The 17,987-nt window shown below is 33.1% G+C and overlaps 1 protein-coding gene across 2 annotated transcripts in view; it reads left to right on the forward strand.

Annotated features, from left to right (window-relative positions):
- Positions 1 to 17,987, forward strand: part of LOC126978796 (uncharacterized) — a 106,935-nt gene that overhangs the window by 40,174 nt on the left and 48,774 nt on the right. For both annotated transcript variants that reach the window (XM_050827872.1, XM_050827873.1), the window contains exons 3-5: positions 8,452 to 8,575; positions 11,358 to 11,443; positions 14,174 to 14,269. In XM_050827872.1, the coding sequence (XP_050683829.1) occupies positions 8,452 to 8,575; positions 11,358 to 11,443; positions 14,174 to 14,269 (306 nt within the window). The remainder of the gene's footprint in view (positions 1 to 8,451; positions 8,576 to 11,357; positions 11,444 to 14,173; positions 14,270 to 17,987) is intronic.

Here is a 17,987-nt window from a genome sequence, read left to right on the forward strand (position 1 = left end):
TTTTTTAGTGTTATAACAATGTTAAATAACAAGATTGTGAGTATAAAGGTGCTTATTTTTTTAAACATTATGATATTATATTTCATAGTCATACTGACAATGAATAGTAAAAATATTTATATCTTTAAATATATTATTGAATGGCTGTCATTAAACAAGCTTATTAGATTATATTTATGTTAGATATACGTCTCAAACTAACGTACTCCCATTGAGTTTGCATTGTTCACCTCGTCACCAATGTCACCTATTTCATCAGTTAACTATAAAATGAGAGAAGTATCATCAAGATCAAACAATGCAATCACTTTACAATACCTTCACTAATATACATAATATGAATAATATATAATAATATAATATAAACAAGAATAAAATTTCTATCTCATATCTTATTATAATTGTTATATAATATCATCAGAATAGAACTCTGCGGAACACCTTTTCCTATAGTTTTATTCGAAGACCGTTTGCCTTTTTCGAGAGGAGAAAAATACATCTACGTATTGAAGACCCCGAAGCGGGGCACATATGTGGGGTTTGGGTGTTAACACCCCCTACCGACTAAAAACCTCCGAAAATGTAGCTCACAGGCGCGGGGCGTCTCGGAAGGAGGCTCGAACTTCGGACCGTCTGCTCATTAGGCTGGATGGAGAGAAGATCACTAACGATCTAATATATCTGTTAGTCCTAGACTCTAGATTTAAAGAGACTTCGCACTCGCCGGCGAGTGCGGTGATATATGTATGTGTGTTTGTAAAGATGTGTGGATGTATGTAAGTGTGTGACTATGTTTTATTGTAGGTGTGTGATTTGTGATGTGAGTGTGAGTTGTGTTAAACGATTACAGGACGAGGACTATCTCGTCGGGCTTCTAACAAAGTGTGTGAATTGTATTATATTAGGTTGCGGCCGCGACCATTAGCCGTTTACGTCGATTACCTAAACAAGAGTTCAATTATTGGAAGAACGGACGGAAGAAGAAAACTGTATTTTTTACTATATTACAGTTAAGTTTTAAAAATAAAGTTTCATGGCGTACGCAGTTAAACGCTTTGGTCAAATCAAAGTTTGATATTATTTAATTTACAAAAATTATTAATATCAGAAAAAGTACAAGAAGTAAAAAAAGGTATAATTTTGATGTATTTCATAAGATAAGGGAACACACTATAATCTATGCATTTATTAATATTTGAATTGCCAATTCAGTCAATCAATTATGTTATTTTTTTATGTAGAATTCAAGTCTTTGGTTGGCTTTCTCCTTCCTTTTTATAACAAAGTTAATTATGAAAAATATCATGTCCATACGTAATTACGCATGTGTGGGTAAAGAGGGCCCCTGTTACTCTAATTCCGTATGTGACTGTGTGTGTATTTTATGTAGTTAAAACATAGAACTGAGATAATCCGGGTGTATGCTTTAATTCGAGTATTTATTACGCCTGAAATGACTATCGTTATCGTTCCAAAGCTCGATGAATTATTCTTATTGCTATTGTCCTATCATGTAACAAAATTATTATTCACTGAATACTTTCTTTCAACATTGCCTACCTTTTTTGTATACAGTATGATAATAGGGGACGAGAAGAGCAGAACGTTCAGCTGATGGTAATTGATACGCCCTGTCTATTACAATGCAGTGCCACTCAGGATTCTCGAATAACCCGAAAGTTCACAGCGGCACTACAATTGCGCTCGTCACCTTGAGACATAAGATCTTAAGTCTCATTTGCCCAGTAATTTCACTAACAACGGCGCCCTTTAGACTGAAACACAGAAATGTTTACACATTTCTGCTTCACGGCAGAAATAGGCGCCGTTGTAGTACCCATAACCCATCTAGCCATGCAAAGGAGCCTCCCACGGTAAAATATGTCTACTATATCAGTGATAATAGGTAAAAGAATATACAAATATATTATACGGAAGAATTACGGAAATTATTACTCACACTTATTATACTAGAATTCTTATTCCATTTTAATAATATGTCAGAGCTGTGTCCGCTAGCTATAAATTTGTTGTCCTATCTTTCCCCAATATCCAAGGCAAATCGAAAAGATTTGCTCAATTCTTTGCTGACGTTATCGGCGCCGTGCGGGCTCTGTCCACACAATATTTAACATCATAGTATTGCGTGCTAATGTTACCTATCGTTACTAATATTATAAATACGAATGAAATTTTGTACACTCGTTGTCAGGAATACAGAAGGGGACATAGGGTACTTTTACGAGTTCCCGAGAGATTATTGGACAATTTCAGGTCGGATCCACCATATACCGAATGACGGTGAAACCTATGGTAGGAAAAAGATAGTCGCTCAAAACTATCATTGCAACAATATTGATAACGTTTTCAAGGTTCTCAGGATAGTAGAGAATGAATTTGAGATCATTTTGCATTCCAAGATATTATTCGCGTATGATTATCATTTCCTCCGAATGGCTATCGTTTCGAATGTTTTTGGGGTGGTTTATATCTAATTACTTAGGTTACCTATTAAAACAAACTGTTCGCCCGTGTGAAAAAATCGGGATCCATAATATATATATTATCACTCATTCCTTCATGTGTTTTCCCATGTCAAAGTACATCTAATTCTAGGCCAAACATACCGTGCAATATGGCCTATTGATATTTTTTCACTACAATTTTTGGTTTATAATAATAAGAAGTAACACTTCCCCAAGTAGCGAAATATTTCCATAAATTAGCTTATTCGACCTCAAATATTTTTATTCATAATAAGATTTAAAAAATCACTCATAGAATGCCAAAAACTAACACCCATTTGAAAATTTATGTCTCAAACCTGTGAAGAACTGGTAAAAAGAAACTCTGCGGTCTTCTTTTTTTTTAAATAAAATATAAATAACAATACAATATAGAAAAAAAAAAACTTATTAGTAATTAGCCTGACGGCGGTCCCTCCATTTCCAATAATTGGTATCAATGTTATGCAACAGTTGTTTAACACTTAGGACCTAGGAAATAGTAGATATATAGCTTGAATAGTCCTCTTCTGCAGCACGAAGACGATATTGATAGCGTCTGCGTTGCCCCATAATAATATATAATTATTGGAAATTCATACAAATTTAAAAGTAGCTCCAGCGGTGTAATAAAGCTTATGATGATTTAATAGAAAAATTATAATTCTTTGCCAACTTTAATAATGTGATTCAGCACGTTTTACTAGCTAAAGTCTAGCTGGAGTCGTAAAATAAACTTATTTCCATCGTAATCAAAGAATATTATCCTTGAACTTAATCTTTGAGTGTATTATCGACGACCTGTATAGCCGAGTGCTTAGCGATCCTACCTACTAAGCTAGAGGTCCCGGGTTCGAATCCTGGTGCAAGCATTTATATGATCAATATGGATGTTTGTTTCCGAGTCATGGATGTTTATATGTATTTATGCATGTTAAATGTATGTTTATATGTATTTATGTATGTTTAAGTATGTATATTGTATTAAATATATCGTTGTCTTGCAACCCATAACACAGGCTATATACACCTAATTTGGGGCAAGATTATTTGTGTAAAAAGTGTGTCAAAATTATCAAGTCAAAATTGATGCTCTTTTTGCCGGATAGGTCTAATTTTCGCTCATTATAAATTCCATATAAATATTATAAAATCTTATTGCCTCTAATGAAGTAATCTTTGGATTCAAAGTAATTACGAAATTTAACATTTGCTTTGAATTTGATATCTTTGTCTCATTGTATAAATTCATTCCATTTCGTAGGAAATCGTTTTAAGTTGGAGCTGGAAGATTACTTGAAGGTATGCTTTATATGTTTGTTCTTGTTTTGTTTTTGTTTGAAACTTCAGTGTTTAATTTTCACAGTAGGCGCCATGGAAACTCTGCAATGTTAAATAAATAATACGAATAAAATAAACAATGAAATTTTCATGTACAAGTTAATTATTTAGCCTCTGGATGGAGAAAATGTACGGATCAAGATTTTGTAAGTTTTTTAACTCTGCGATGCAACATTTTTTAGTAAATTAACAACCTTATTTACTTATCAGAATGGATATTTAATAAAATTTATGATGTCTTGTATTTTCCGGCTAAACCTCCGAACGGCCTGTACCAATTTTTATTGGACTTTCACTGACATATAGCACATGTTATTAACATAACTAAGTATATTCTTGTTATAAAATTAATTAAGGTTGGACACAAAACATTCAATGAAGTGGCCCTTAGCTAAACCTAACTTAGGCTCATGCCGCAACCTGCTCACACAAAACTATTACAATCATTTACTTCGGATAGTAAAAAAAAACACTAAATTACAATAAATTATAGAGTATTCAATCAATAAGTGTCCCAATATATTATTCAAAAACAAATTTATAACTTATCGTAAAAATTTAAGAGTAAACTAACTGTTAAGCTAGCTCAGATTGTCGGCGAATTTTCAAATTTAGTTGATTTATTGGCAACGCTCCATAAATTTAAGGGCCACTCTATCATAAACTGTGGTCGTTGCGACGCATCTTTTTTATATTGAATACTTGCATTAAAAATGCTTAATATGTTCTTGCATATAATTCTTATTTTATAAACGATGACGTAATCTTTTAAACACACGTTTGAGTTTTTGACTTTTGCATTTTGAGTTTGCAAATTTGCAAATTTGAAGTGTAAGCAATGGTGTATGCCAATTCAAATCCAAATATTTTTATTCAAAATAGGGTAATAAATCACTTACTGAAAGTCAAAAATTACCACCCATTCTAAAAGGTATGCCTCAGACCTGAGAAGAACGGGCGCAACAAACTCAGCGGCCTTTTTTTATATAGAAGCACGGCACCTACAATGTAAAATCGTAGAATAAAATTTATTATAACAGTTTCCCATCAGTGTTATCATTAAGGAAGTCATTTATGTTATTCTTACCTTTACCACACAATTGTTTTTAACAATTCTTCTGAATTTCGTAATACCTAGGTCACACTAAAAGTTTTGCGTAACTTAAATACATAATACAGAACATGTTATAACTAAAATATTATGTTTACTGCTTTTCAAAATACTCTCCTTTACATTTTAAAAATTTTTTCATGCGATCAAACCATTTTTTAAAACAAGAGGACCACAGATCTGAATGATCTGGTGATCTCATCTTTTCTCTCATCAAATCTTTGATTCTGGGGAAAATACAGAAATCACTGGGTGCTAGGTCGGGCCTTTGTCCAGGATGGGTGATGAATTGTACTTTTTTGGAAGCTAAAAATGACTTAGTTTTGCTGGCCGTGTGTGAAGAAGCGTTGTCATGATGTAGGAGAACGCGGCTTTTAGATTGTCTTTCGCGAACTTTTTTTAACACCCTGGGTAAACAGAATACCACTCGGCATTAACACTCTTTTGAACTTCAAGTGGAATTGTGCAGTTGGGATCCGTAGGTGAGAATGTGATCATCTCTTTACCAACGTTTTTCGCCTACCTCACTTTAGTTGGCCTGCTCTCATTTTCAAACACCCATTCACAAGATTACTATTTTTTTTCGGGTTCAAAATAATAAATTCACGTTTCATCTTCTGTGACAATATCATAAATAGCATTAGAATTTCCGTGGTCGTACTTCATTAGCATCTGTGAACACCATTCCACGCTAGCCCGTTTCTGCTCCGCTATCAGTTCATGAGGAATCCAACGACAACAAAATTTCCGAACTTACTTCGTGTAAATTTTCTGAATTTGGCTCATACCAATCCCTAATAGTCCTCGAATTGTCTCATAGGTAATCCGCGGGTTTTCTTCAATTAGTCGCTAACAGTAGCCACATTATTTTCGTCGACGGCAGTTGAAGGCCGCAATTCACGAAATTCATCATATAAAGAATCCCGACTCTCTCAAATTCAGCAAACCATCGCCTCACGGTGTTCAAGCAAGTTGCTTCCTTTCCAAAAGCATTTTGTAGAGGAGCGGCACAGTCTTGCGGAGAGAGAGAAATTTTAAAATAAAAAAAAAATCGCTCTAATACCATTTCGACTTAATTCCATTTTCTTTGCGTACGTAGAACTTTGATGTGTGATAAAAAACAATTGACAAATGATTTCCCGCTAATTGTTTTTTTTATTACTAAGAAGGTTGCAACGTCAAATAGTTCCGATTAGCTAGAAGTGCAAAACTTTTAGTGTGACCCATATACATTTGTTTAAAACATTATCTGGGATCTTGTTGTAACAGCATATACACCGTCCCACAAAAGACTGACTTACTCGACTTAGCCGAGTAGTAGGCATAATAAGCTTATGTTTGTTCCTAGTATTAAGATTATGGTTATAACAGTTTCAAGCAAATTCACTTATATGCCTGTGTACATATATATCATCATCAAGAATATAACTGTAAACTAACATATGGTCGACAAAAAATATAATTCAGTTCTTGAAAATGTAATAATCCATAACATTAGGGATCGTTTATCAAGCGTTGTGCATACAGAAAGGCAAGAGGGAACGTACAATGTCCAAAGGGTGTTTTAATTGCCATTTTCTCAGGTTAAGGTCGGTTCCGAACGTCGAGTTGGCAGAACATGTTTTACCGCTTGCGACATAAGTAAAATCTTACCTAGTTCATGAATGTCTGTCTGTCGTAATTTTTGATTCAATAGAGTGTCAATGTATTTCCTACTACTTTTCCGAAGTGGTGATTAATGATAAGGAATAACTTTTGACACTCATAAAGGTCACATCTTTGACCTAAACGAATAAAGTGGTATAGAATGATTGAATTCAAAATTCTTGCAAATTGATGTCTGGCATTCCACGAACTCGCGTTTTGCAAGAAATTCTTGCCAGTGGGGTTGTAGGGACAACCACTTTGTGGAGGTAATTATCGGCTGCAGTATTCCCAAGCCGAATGACTTAGGGACCTTCAATCTATAATGTATAAAAAATTCAAGACTCAAAATGTTCATATTTAAAATACTCACATTAACACCTGCAATTTTATAATTCGGGCACAATTCCTGCATCGTGCCCGTAGGTTTGAATAAGTAAGTGCCAGACTTTGGTTGTCAAATAACAAAAACAGCATTGTGAGTGGAAATCCACACGACAGGAATTAAAAATTCATGTTGGACAGGGTTAATAATACGGAATACAAGTATTATTTTGTTCATTAGTCATAAAGTTTCTATATTCTTATTTGCGCATAAATTATTCTAGTCAATTTTGTGCTGACTGATCGCATTCAGGTACCCTCATTCGATGCCCACATAATAAAGTTCAGGACTTTATTTTAGGCCTTAAAGCAGTTAGCACTTTAAAAACGGTATTTGCTTAACACAATAACATACCATAGAACTGAAACAGAGTAATAATACGAAAACAACAATGATTTTTGACGTTCAATAAGTAATTAAAAAAAATTTTATTCAAATAAAAACAATTTCCAGACTGGCACGTAGATAGAATCCAGGTGAGTTATGTCGTCAACAACTAGTAGTTGTGAATAAAGCGGCGGTATTATTAAGACTTAAATCAAACTAAACTAAACTAAACTAAACTAAATCAAAAGCAATGTTGACCGTAGATCCACATGGCTTTACCCTTAAGCAGTTTTGAACTGTCTCCGGATATTAATATACGTTAGTATTTTACTAGCCGTTCTCATGTGATAATCCTAGCCTCAACCCGTGGCTTCACTTGCGTGGATTTTCAGAATAAATACAGTTGTTATGACATTTCATCACCGGGGTGAAAAAAATTGAATATGGTTTAAGTTTACTTCTTAATCCGTTTATGAACATCAAGGCATATTCGTTCCTGTGAGTCTTTGAAGTTGCATTAACGATCTTGAACGGCCCTAAACTGTCAGATGTTATAGCTAGTAGTTTAAAATACTTTTAATTTAGAATGTGAATTAAACTTAACTAAGCCACGAATATATTTAAAAAATCAATACAATCAAACTGCAGCGTAGATAAACAAAATCATGCTGAAGAAGTCGTATATTTAGTTCGTTTTAGTTTGTTGTTATAGGTGCTCAAGAATCTTAGTTACATAAAAATATCACTAAGTGTTATATCTTGTACGATATGGCGTTAATATTCAAGTTTTCACTTCTGCCGGTACTCCCGGAGTGCAACCCGTTGTTTTATTTTCTCTTAGAAAAAAAGTAGTTCTGGCCTATTATGATCTGTTTCAGTGAAACATCAGATTGTATATTAGCAAATTTACCACCACAGGCATTGTTAAAAACTATTATATATATTATATTAGAAAAATCATTATTATACTTGTAAAGTTGTGATGCACACTAATAAACGCAACCTCTCCTAGACAGATATCCCGCATATCGTCCGGGAGATCTCAAATCTGTCATACCAAAATTCTCTCCCGAAAACGTTGCTACCTCTTAGATTATTAGATTTTCCAGGCAATACTAATAAATTCAATCTTATTCTAGGTATACTTTGCTGTGACCATAGTAACGATGTGTCACTTCATCGACGTGGAACACCGCTACCTCTCCGGTCAGATGACTGAACCGGAGTCGGAGAGCTTTCTGGAACCGGACAAGATAACACCTAGTAAGTAACTACTCACAAACTTATTGATGTCTAACTAAACTACATCAGATTAACAACGACATATATGAGAATCCTATTCATATGTCTGAGAAACACGATATGCCATAATAATTTCCAGTCCCAGTATTAGCATTATTAGATACCTATTCAGTAGCAATCATTTAAATTTTGTTGTACTTTATTTCAAAGAACAGAGAGTTTCAAACAACGTATAATGGGAATAAATGTATAATCGATACCAATTCACGCACTTCCATTAGATAACTGGTTCCAACAAATCTTGGTAATTAAATTGTTATATCTAGTATCAAGTAGCATGCCGAGATAATTGCTCGAATATTGAGTATTTATAAGAATCTATAATATTTGTAGACATAAAATTGAGCTTACGAAAAATCCCAGAACTAAGTTGAGTCTATTTCCATATTTAAAAAATTTCTTTAGTCGATAAAATCTGTTTTCCTGCCAAATGTTGTTCCAAACCAAGCCACAAATCAATATCTATATTTCTCACTCCGTATATTTTTTTTGTGATGGTTTTAATTAATATCCAACTGACAAGTAATCACCAAATTTCCAAGCCGAATGCTAACCCAAATACAAAAAAATCTTATTGAGTAAATAAAAAAATTCAATACTCATTATCATAATCAATATTTAATTAGCTTATTAAAAATACCTCGTAAAATAAATAGTTTTATTGAATTATAATATAAACGAATATCTAAGCGATTAGTAGTAAGTATTCTAGATCTCTGAGCTGAAAATTATCGGTTGCTATAGAAACGCGTCATCGCCGTAACATATATCCGTTGGATTGTCGTCAGTCTGAGCATTATTGCCTCTTAACTGCGCCTATATGAGTTTTATATCAATAAAAATTCACAAACCATCCCCTTAGTGAAAGCATTAGTGATTCCAACATACGTAAGAGTTACAAACAACAACAAAAGTTATTTCAGCTAATAGATTTTTTGACATAAATGACGTAGCGGGGTATGTTCTTAGCTTTCAGTTTAATAAGGTGAATTGCTTCGGGAAGACAGCCACAGACATCACACAAAATGGCTTTACGAAGCAAACGGCTTCTTGCGAAACGGGTGTGAAATGCCAGACAAAATATATATTTTATCTAGTTTTAACAATTTTGTAAGTAACCCCCTCAATATACATCAACTTGAGAGGGTTACGTACAATTTTTTTAACAAACACAATATTAACAACTGTTTATACATTAATATAACTATGATTAACACAGATTTTTTTAAAGTTTTTCATTAAACTGCCATAAATATATATATTCAAGAAATAAATCAAATCCTATCTAGTTTTATACTCGTATTATCAGTAGCGAACTAAATAATTTCATATAAAAAAAATGTTGATACATATTATTCATTTTGTCTCAATAATTAATATACCTAATTCCATTTTCGGCCTTAATAATTAATTAGTGATAAAGTTGGATTCTACGAAATAAGTTCTCAATTCCAAATTCTCGTAATGGTGAAGTAGCGACCAACTTCGTAAATTAGTTTTCGAATTCGAACTTCAGTGTGGTTGGGTATAAATATTAATATAAAATATTTGTTTGTATGTAGTTTTTTTTTAAAGTTGTTGTTTTTTTTGTCTTGGAAACACTGCACAAGGAAGCTCATTCCACAGCTTCGTCGTATGTGGAATAAAGTTCATTAAAAACCGCACTGCGAGTACCGCCAAACTTGAGTATATTATGAGAGAGTGGGAATGATATTCTTATTTATGGTATGTCGTGCGAAGGTGGAATTCTGGAGGGGATCAGATCCAACAACTTTTCAAAACACTCCCATTGTTGGGTTGAGAAGGTATATAACACGCCTGTATTGTGTTCACGTCAACCTAGCGGCGCGACGTAGAAACGTTAGTACGTTTTCTAGTATGAACTGTTGTTTATAAAAAAATTAAAGAACGTCGTCAAGAGCGTTTGGTGTCGTAGAAATGTTCTAATATCAATATTACTTAGATCATTTAAACGTCTAGGTAGAGTGTGACAGATTTGAAAACGTCGAAAAATTGATGTTAACAGTCAACCTCAATTTCAACTCTCTCAAAGCAATCAACCTTTGATTCAAAAACCTACCCTGGCTTCTTGGTAGACAGTCTGCCTTATCCTTATGTAACTTAATGTAACTTAGGGTATATTGCTCCATAATAAAACCGATCTGAACATCCTGGAATCCAACTGTAGTGAACAGGCAGCAAATCCAACATGATGTGCCTCCAGAGAGCTCAAAACAGTATACTTAGTGTACTTTCAGCGGCGTCTTGGCACGCTCGAAACTCGGAAATCTATTAGCATATGGAAATCCTAAGCATATTTGAAGAAGTAAAACGGTGCTCAATCAACTATAAGGCTCGTTTGACTACTCACTCAAACCCGCTATCCAGTATGCTCTTGCAGCTAAATCAGATTAGAAGACTAAAGAGAGACAATGCTACCTATCTAAGAGTAGTAGGGACAGTGTCTCCACCTCGGAAAACCTCAACCCCTTTGTGACTACCCTGATTATAGTCTTGAGGACTGATAGCAGGTGTAAATGGAGAAAAAATCAGTTAAACTCTTTTTTGAGCAATACACGCACACTAAAACAAAGTGACATACAAATCGCGAGCGTCAGACGTATGTTGTCACGCAAACTGAAGTAATAAACCTGGCCAGTTTTCATCGGTTGTCTAGCAGCAGAAGGCTTTATATAGACGTATAAACTATCTAAGCAATATTAATAGATTTATTTTGTTTCAGTTACTGTCTCATTGAACATCACACTTCTGGCTTGCAGTACTCTGGGTCTAATATCGTGTGTACTGCTTATCGTTGGCGTTTATAAGGTAAAGTTTCTGACATTTAAAACAACTTGTTATTTTTAAAGTGATATATAGATTCTTTTACTTTTAGTTTTTACATTAGAGTATCTAGTTCTATAAATAAGAAATTATAACGGATGACTCTGAGTTTAAAAAATATTTTTTGATTTTTTTTTGTAATATTTACATGTTTAATTAAACTATGTATGAATTAAATAAAACAAGTCTTACATAACATAAAAATTCTGTAGTTGACAAAATATCACCTTTGGTCATGGTGCTTTTGGTTTTTTGTAGGCATCAAGTATCGCGGGTAATATGAATTGGATAATTTAATTTATCTTTATCTGACTATAAATTATGTAAGTATTGTCTATAATTGCAGTATCTGTCGAACATCAAAATAGGAGCTTTTTACTGAACCTATTTTATACTTTCACCACAAGACACGTTTATTTTATTTTTCTTTTTATTACGGCTAATCTATATAACAGCTAGATAGAGAGAGTATTATAGGCTACCTTGATTTTAGAAAAAATATTAGGGTTGTCCTGAATATTAAAAAAATAATAAAAATTATGCAGTAAATTTGATACTTTAACAGATTAACAAGTAAATTATATCTACGCGGATAATTTCGGATTACACCATTTTTTTTAATTTTGTTTTTACGTATCCGTCAAAAAGTGTATAAAGAGTTTTGCAAATAAATAATCTATATATATTCGTTTAAAATTGATAAAAGAACTTTTTCAATTTAAGACCAACGTTGCTGTTCCCAATACTTATAATAAGATTAAATTATGTACAATTGAAACATTTATCAATTAAATAATCAGATATTAAAAAAATATTAAAGTGATCTATATTTGTATCTCCGCAGATTCCAGAAGAGAATTCCACTGAATAGAAATAAATACGCGCACGTTTATTTGGGGCTTATTGTTATGGTGTGATTCCACTCAAGCCGTGCCATATTGGTCTATGATGCGTAGGACATCTGTGGAATGGTCCTAAAATTTTCCACAGATGTTTCCCACTTGTGATTGTACCTACATAGGGCGTGAAACATATGATTTTGGATCTAGCCACATTCATGAATAATATTTAAAAAGTTACCACAAAATTTGAAATTAGAACTCATTGGCTGTAGAGTACAATTTATTTTATGATGGGTTCTCGTATACGTTACCATACGTTTTTACTCTCTCTTGCTCGCTTGTTTGATACTCTGATATTTAAAACTCTCCTTCATGGTATCCTTAGAAATACGCATAAATGACATACTATCAATCCTTCATAAACAATTATGTGTGAAAAACTGTTCTGTATGCATGTATTTTTGAACGTAACCTGCATGTTCAATTAATGTGATAGGACTGGAGATGCCATAATGTATACAGACCTTGCAGGTTTTCCCCGAAAAATCAGTGACCACTGTCAGAAAAAACTTATTTCTAGTCGTTAGTCATGCCTTAATTATGGGACAACGATTGTAAATATCAAGAGTTTTGAGAAGAAACTCGAGAGAGACTGTGCCAAATCCTTCCAAAAGGCATCTTAATATCTTTACAATTCCGTGCTTTGTATACGACCTGACAGATATAGAATTAATTTCTCCGTACTAAAAAGCGAATGAATGTTATCTGGGCTATTAAAATGTTTCATATATTTTGCCAAGCGCTTGTTTTACTAATATTATCCTCAAAATTTACAACGTTATTGCAATTAAGAACTTACAAGAAATTTTGATGCCGACTAGATACATAAATAAGTATTAAATAACTAAAAAGAATTGATTGATATAGCAAAAATGTTAATATTATGACTTATCCTATTAGTTTAGAATTATTACAATCAAAATTCCTAGATAATACATAAAACACAATAGAACTCAGTAGAGTTTGAATCAAGTTCATTCAACTAAAAAATAAATTAACAATTCATGTAAATTAATAATTTAATCAATCCTTAAAATGTAATGCATATAGACCAGGTTCGATAATTTTTAAACTAAAAATAATAATAGTAAATGAAACCCATTGGAAAAGGAAGAGAATATAACAAAAATGAGAGGAAAAATAAATTACAGGTTATCTGAGGTTGGATGTGGAAGTGGAAAAAGGGGGATGTTCAAGGTTAAATACGGTTAATATCGATTTCTGGAGAAACTAGAAGTCCTGTGGACAAAAGTTGCGTAGCAAAGTTGTAGGTAATAAAAATATCTACAACTTTTGTTTTCGCACTCTTTTTACATAACCTAAAAATTTATGTGAAAAATTCTAATAATCAAGTTTTTGGTTTTTTTTCTTTTTTTATTTCCACGAAATTTGATGAAAAGTTACGATACCTAAGTCAAAATAAGATGAAAAAATTAATATTTCATATCAAAAAATACATTGTATTTAGGATATAAAAAGGTAACTTTTTACCAATACAACCAGCAGTAATTTCGTGGAAATATAAATATTTTTGGTAAAGATAAAAATAAAAAACCAAAAACTTGGTTATTGGCAACATTTTCAAAGCCTTTGGTACTGGTCTAATACTCAAATACCAAAGGAACACATCTCTTGATCTCGGTATTGCAGATGTATATAATATGTTTGCATACAAATAGTTATCATTTATATAGAATTCTGTATAAGTACATAAAACTGCGGTTGAAATATATTTACACGGTAAACAGTAACAAATATAAAGTTGTTAGATTGCATTTAAGTATTGTTTGTCTTATAGTTTTGTTTGTTTCAGGACATCAAGTTTATGCTTCTTCCGTGGATCGTGTCTATGGGACTGGAAACTCTGGTTGAGTTCATTAATGTCTGCTATCTTTTCTATTTGCAGACTGTAAGTATATTTACAAACATAATATTTTAAATTCATGGAAACAAAAGTTCGTTTATTTTGAAAACAACACTGAAACGAATTCACTAAATGTAATATAATGAAATCGCTATTTGCTTATTTTTATTCAAAATGCCTTTACCAAAAAATAATTAAAAATACAATTACGCATATTTGTTGATATTTTTAACAAAAAAAAACGTAATAACATTTTTATACAAGTTTTATGAATAAATGATACGAGGATAAATTGCTTATCGCAACAATATGGCCACAGAGTAACAAGTTAAAACAATTTTGAATACTAAACTCAGTAGTACGTGGACTTCTCTGTAATCATAGTTTGTCCTGTTGTTATGTATGAACAGTGTCAGTCTGATAGCGGAATGGCAAAAGTGTGCTTAAATGCAATGTAAGCACACTTTTCTCTAGAGTCGTGTGTCAACTGTCACTCTCGGAATCGGGTTCTAAATTCAACACACTTAACCTGAGCTGAATATTTGTCTATAAGTAGGTATAGAAAGTTATTGATCAAGAAGATAAAAACACTTCAATGTATTTGTGCATGGTAAAAAATAACGTATATTAAAAGTTCCTGAGGGGAGATGTTAACAGGAGTAGCTTAATGTCACCAGATTTGATGAGTTTCTTTCATGCATCTTACCTCTGGGGCCCACTAATATAAAAAAATTCAAGCTTAATATTGAAATTGGCTAGTTTTTATTATATATAGGTTATAATCTAATATCAAATTTCATATGAGTGTCATGCGCATGTAACTGAATATAAACGGTACAGTTGGTATATTTTACACCTCTTATATTTTTTTAATTTTGTTGAAACTAGCAAAGTCATAACATAACCTATGTAATTGAATTTTCTTATTTAGATAGTTTCATTATAAAGAAACACTTTGTGATAGCAAAGAAATAAGAAATTGTGTTCTTTTATTTTATCCACTACAGACAGTCTTTCTTGTGACGGGTCCATTTCAAAATCAATTATCATTTCGACGAAAGCCGGTTTGGAACGAAATTTCATAAGCCATTGTTCTGCCAGGCAAAAGCACTTTGTACAGTCGTCTATACTTAATTCGCTGTCCCCATTTTCTGAAACTCATTTTATATCATAATAACAATAAAAAGTATAAATTCCATTCGTTTATAAAAAAAAGGGCGAGACGAGCAGGACGATCAGCTGATGGTAATTGATGCGCCCCACCCATTACAATGCATTGCCGCTCAGGATTCTTGAAAAACCAAATAATTCTACACTACAATCGCGCTCGTCAGTCACCTTGTGACATAAAGTGTTAAGTCTCATTTGCCTAGTTATTTCATTAGCTACGGCGCATATATAGGTGTTTCATTTCATTTGATTGAGTCAATCAAATGAGTTAAGGTATTAAATTTGGTATTAGTAGGTATATGGGACACAGGTGTGTGTTAGAGATAAAAAAATAATAATGGTGTAGTAGCGTCCAAACATATATAACACAAACAAAATTGTAGCTCTTCGTTTTTATTATTATATTAGCTTTTTCTTGCTTAAAATTTGGTAGTATAATTGGACGTAATTCCAGAAATACGTTCCAAACCACAATCATGTCGAAATTGAGTTAAGAATACAAAACTGTCCACATGATTTATATTAACGGACTGATAAAAAATGGTAGCCCTACTGTCACTCTTTAAATGACATCACGAGTTAGTAGCCCAACCCACATGTATGGAAGACACTAATATTTAATAAACTTTAAACACGAATTCCTTTAAATGTGATGTTTGTCGCTTGGGACGTTTTTCAGGAACTACGTCCAATTCTAATACACTTTATTTTCTTCGAACTTTATATAAAATCTGAAAGAATATTTTAATCTGTCATGCATATTTTAATATTTTTCATATGATTTCATGTTTGGTAGTAAAATATAATTTAAGAACTGTGTAAGCGAAAAGTTATTCTTAATTACATTTATTACAGTACTCAGTACTGGCCTTGCTGATCTAATAAAATATTAATTAAGGTTCTTAGGATTTGTACAGCGATAATAAAATTTAATCATAACTGAATAATTAACGAAAGCTGCGAAAGTCAAAAAATAAGAAAGTATTTAGCTAAAAACCTTTTTACTATGTTCTTTTTTTGTAAAGTATTACAGATAATTACTTCCGAGCTTAGATGACCCAAATAAATTAGAAAAACACATACTAACGTTGTACTTCATTTGACCTTGTGGATCATAATACACCTTCACAAATATTTACACCGTACCGTGAAAATAATGTAGTTGTAATTCAGGATGGAAATCACACTGACAGTTAACGATAATGGAGGCTCAGGCAGAAAGCTAGTCGAAAAGTTCGACACGGTGCCGGTCCTTACCCGTCTTTTCCGGTTCTCCTACTCATCAGGCTAATCCTAAGATTATTGTGGAAGGCAGTTTTAGTGCACGTGGTCCCTTAGAAAGGTGAACTCTCGGAGCCGTCCAGCTACCGAACTATTGTCATTACCTCTATTTTCTCCAAAGTTATGCAGTTGATTATCAACCGCCAGCTCTTGAGGAGCACCAGCTAATCAGCGACTGCTAGTATCGTTTCTGTTACGGATGCTCTGCTGGTCCTGCGTGGCTCGTGCATATCTCACCCATTTAAGGGCGCAAGTATTCGAGTAGATGAGAGAGGCGCTGGCAGTGAGTTTGGACATAGAGAAGGCATTCAATCGAAATTGCCATCCTATTCTTCCTGAAAGGTGTGCAAATGGGTTAATAGCTTTTTGGCCGATCGGAGCATCAAGGTTGTTAACAACAAATTGTCAGTGTGTTGTGCGTGTAGGATTGTGATATTTGAATGTGCACAATTATATTTCCAAGTTGTTACGATATGGAAACGTTAAGAAAATCTTGCGTGTTAATGGCTGAAACGCTTCGCAGATCACCTAGGTCCTAACAGTTGATATGTACTCTTATTAGCTGATCAAATCTTCATCCAAAAATTACTGTTAGTTCACCACGTACAATTCTGATAATGCAAGTGTAACATTAGCGTTCATTAGCAATAATAGAAGTATTCTGTATAGTTGATGTATTACGGAAAAAAATTCTATTGTCTATAATCGAAATCATAATAGGTAACTTCTTGGACGTTACGTGATACAGTTATGTTTATTGGGAGGAAATTCTCTATCGCAGTAAAGCATGAACTCCAAACTTAAATGCAGAATGCATTAACAACAAGTATTTAGTGGAAATAAATTTAAAGGCATCGGCATAGCTGATACATTACATTATATTTATATTACTTTTATTTTGTTCCTTGCATGAAAAGATTTTTCGTCATGAATACTGTATTTTGGCTATGAGTTACTTTTATACAGAACTTCGGATCGCTGCAGCGATAATTAATGCCTTCCATGTTGGTATTATAGACAATGCCAATGCACGTGAATTTATCAATATTCCCAGAGAGCAGCTGAATGTTGCCAATCACTTAGCTGAGTATGTTGATGAAAGAAGGCTACACCGAAACAGAGTTAACTTCGAATATATTTCAGTGGGTGGGAATAATGTTTTTTCATTTCCCATGTTGACACCGGAGGAATTAACTATCTTTGCAGTAGGAACGTAGCAAATAAAACTTGTTCCTAGCTATAACATATACACACCACGGAGACATTGAAAATTCAAAACTATAAACAGTCGCGTTAACGACTTTTTCGATTA

This window comes from Leptidea sinapis, chromosome Z (assembly GCF_905404315.1).
Source record: "Leptidea sinapis chromosome Z, ilLepSina1.1, whole genome shotgun sequence".
In the NCBI taxonomy this organism is placed as follows: Eukaryota; Metazoa; Arthropoda; class Insecta; order Lepidoptera; family Pieridae; genus Leptidea; species Leptidea sinapis.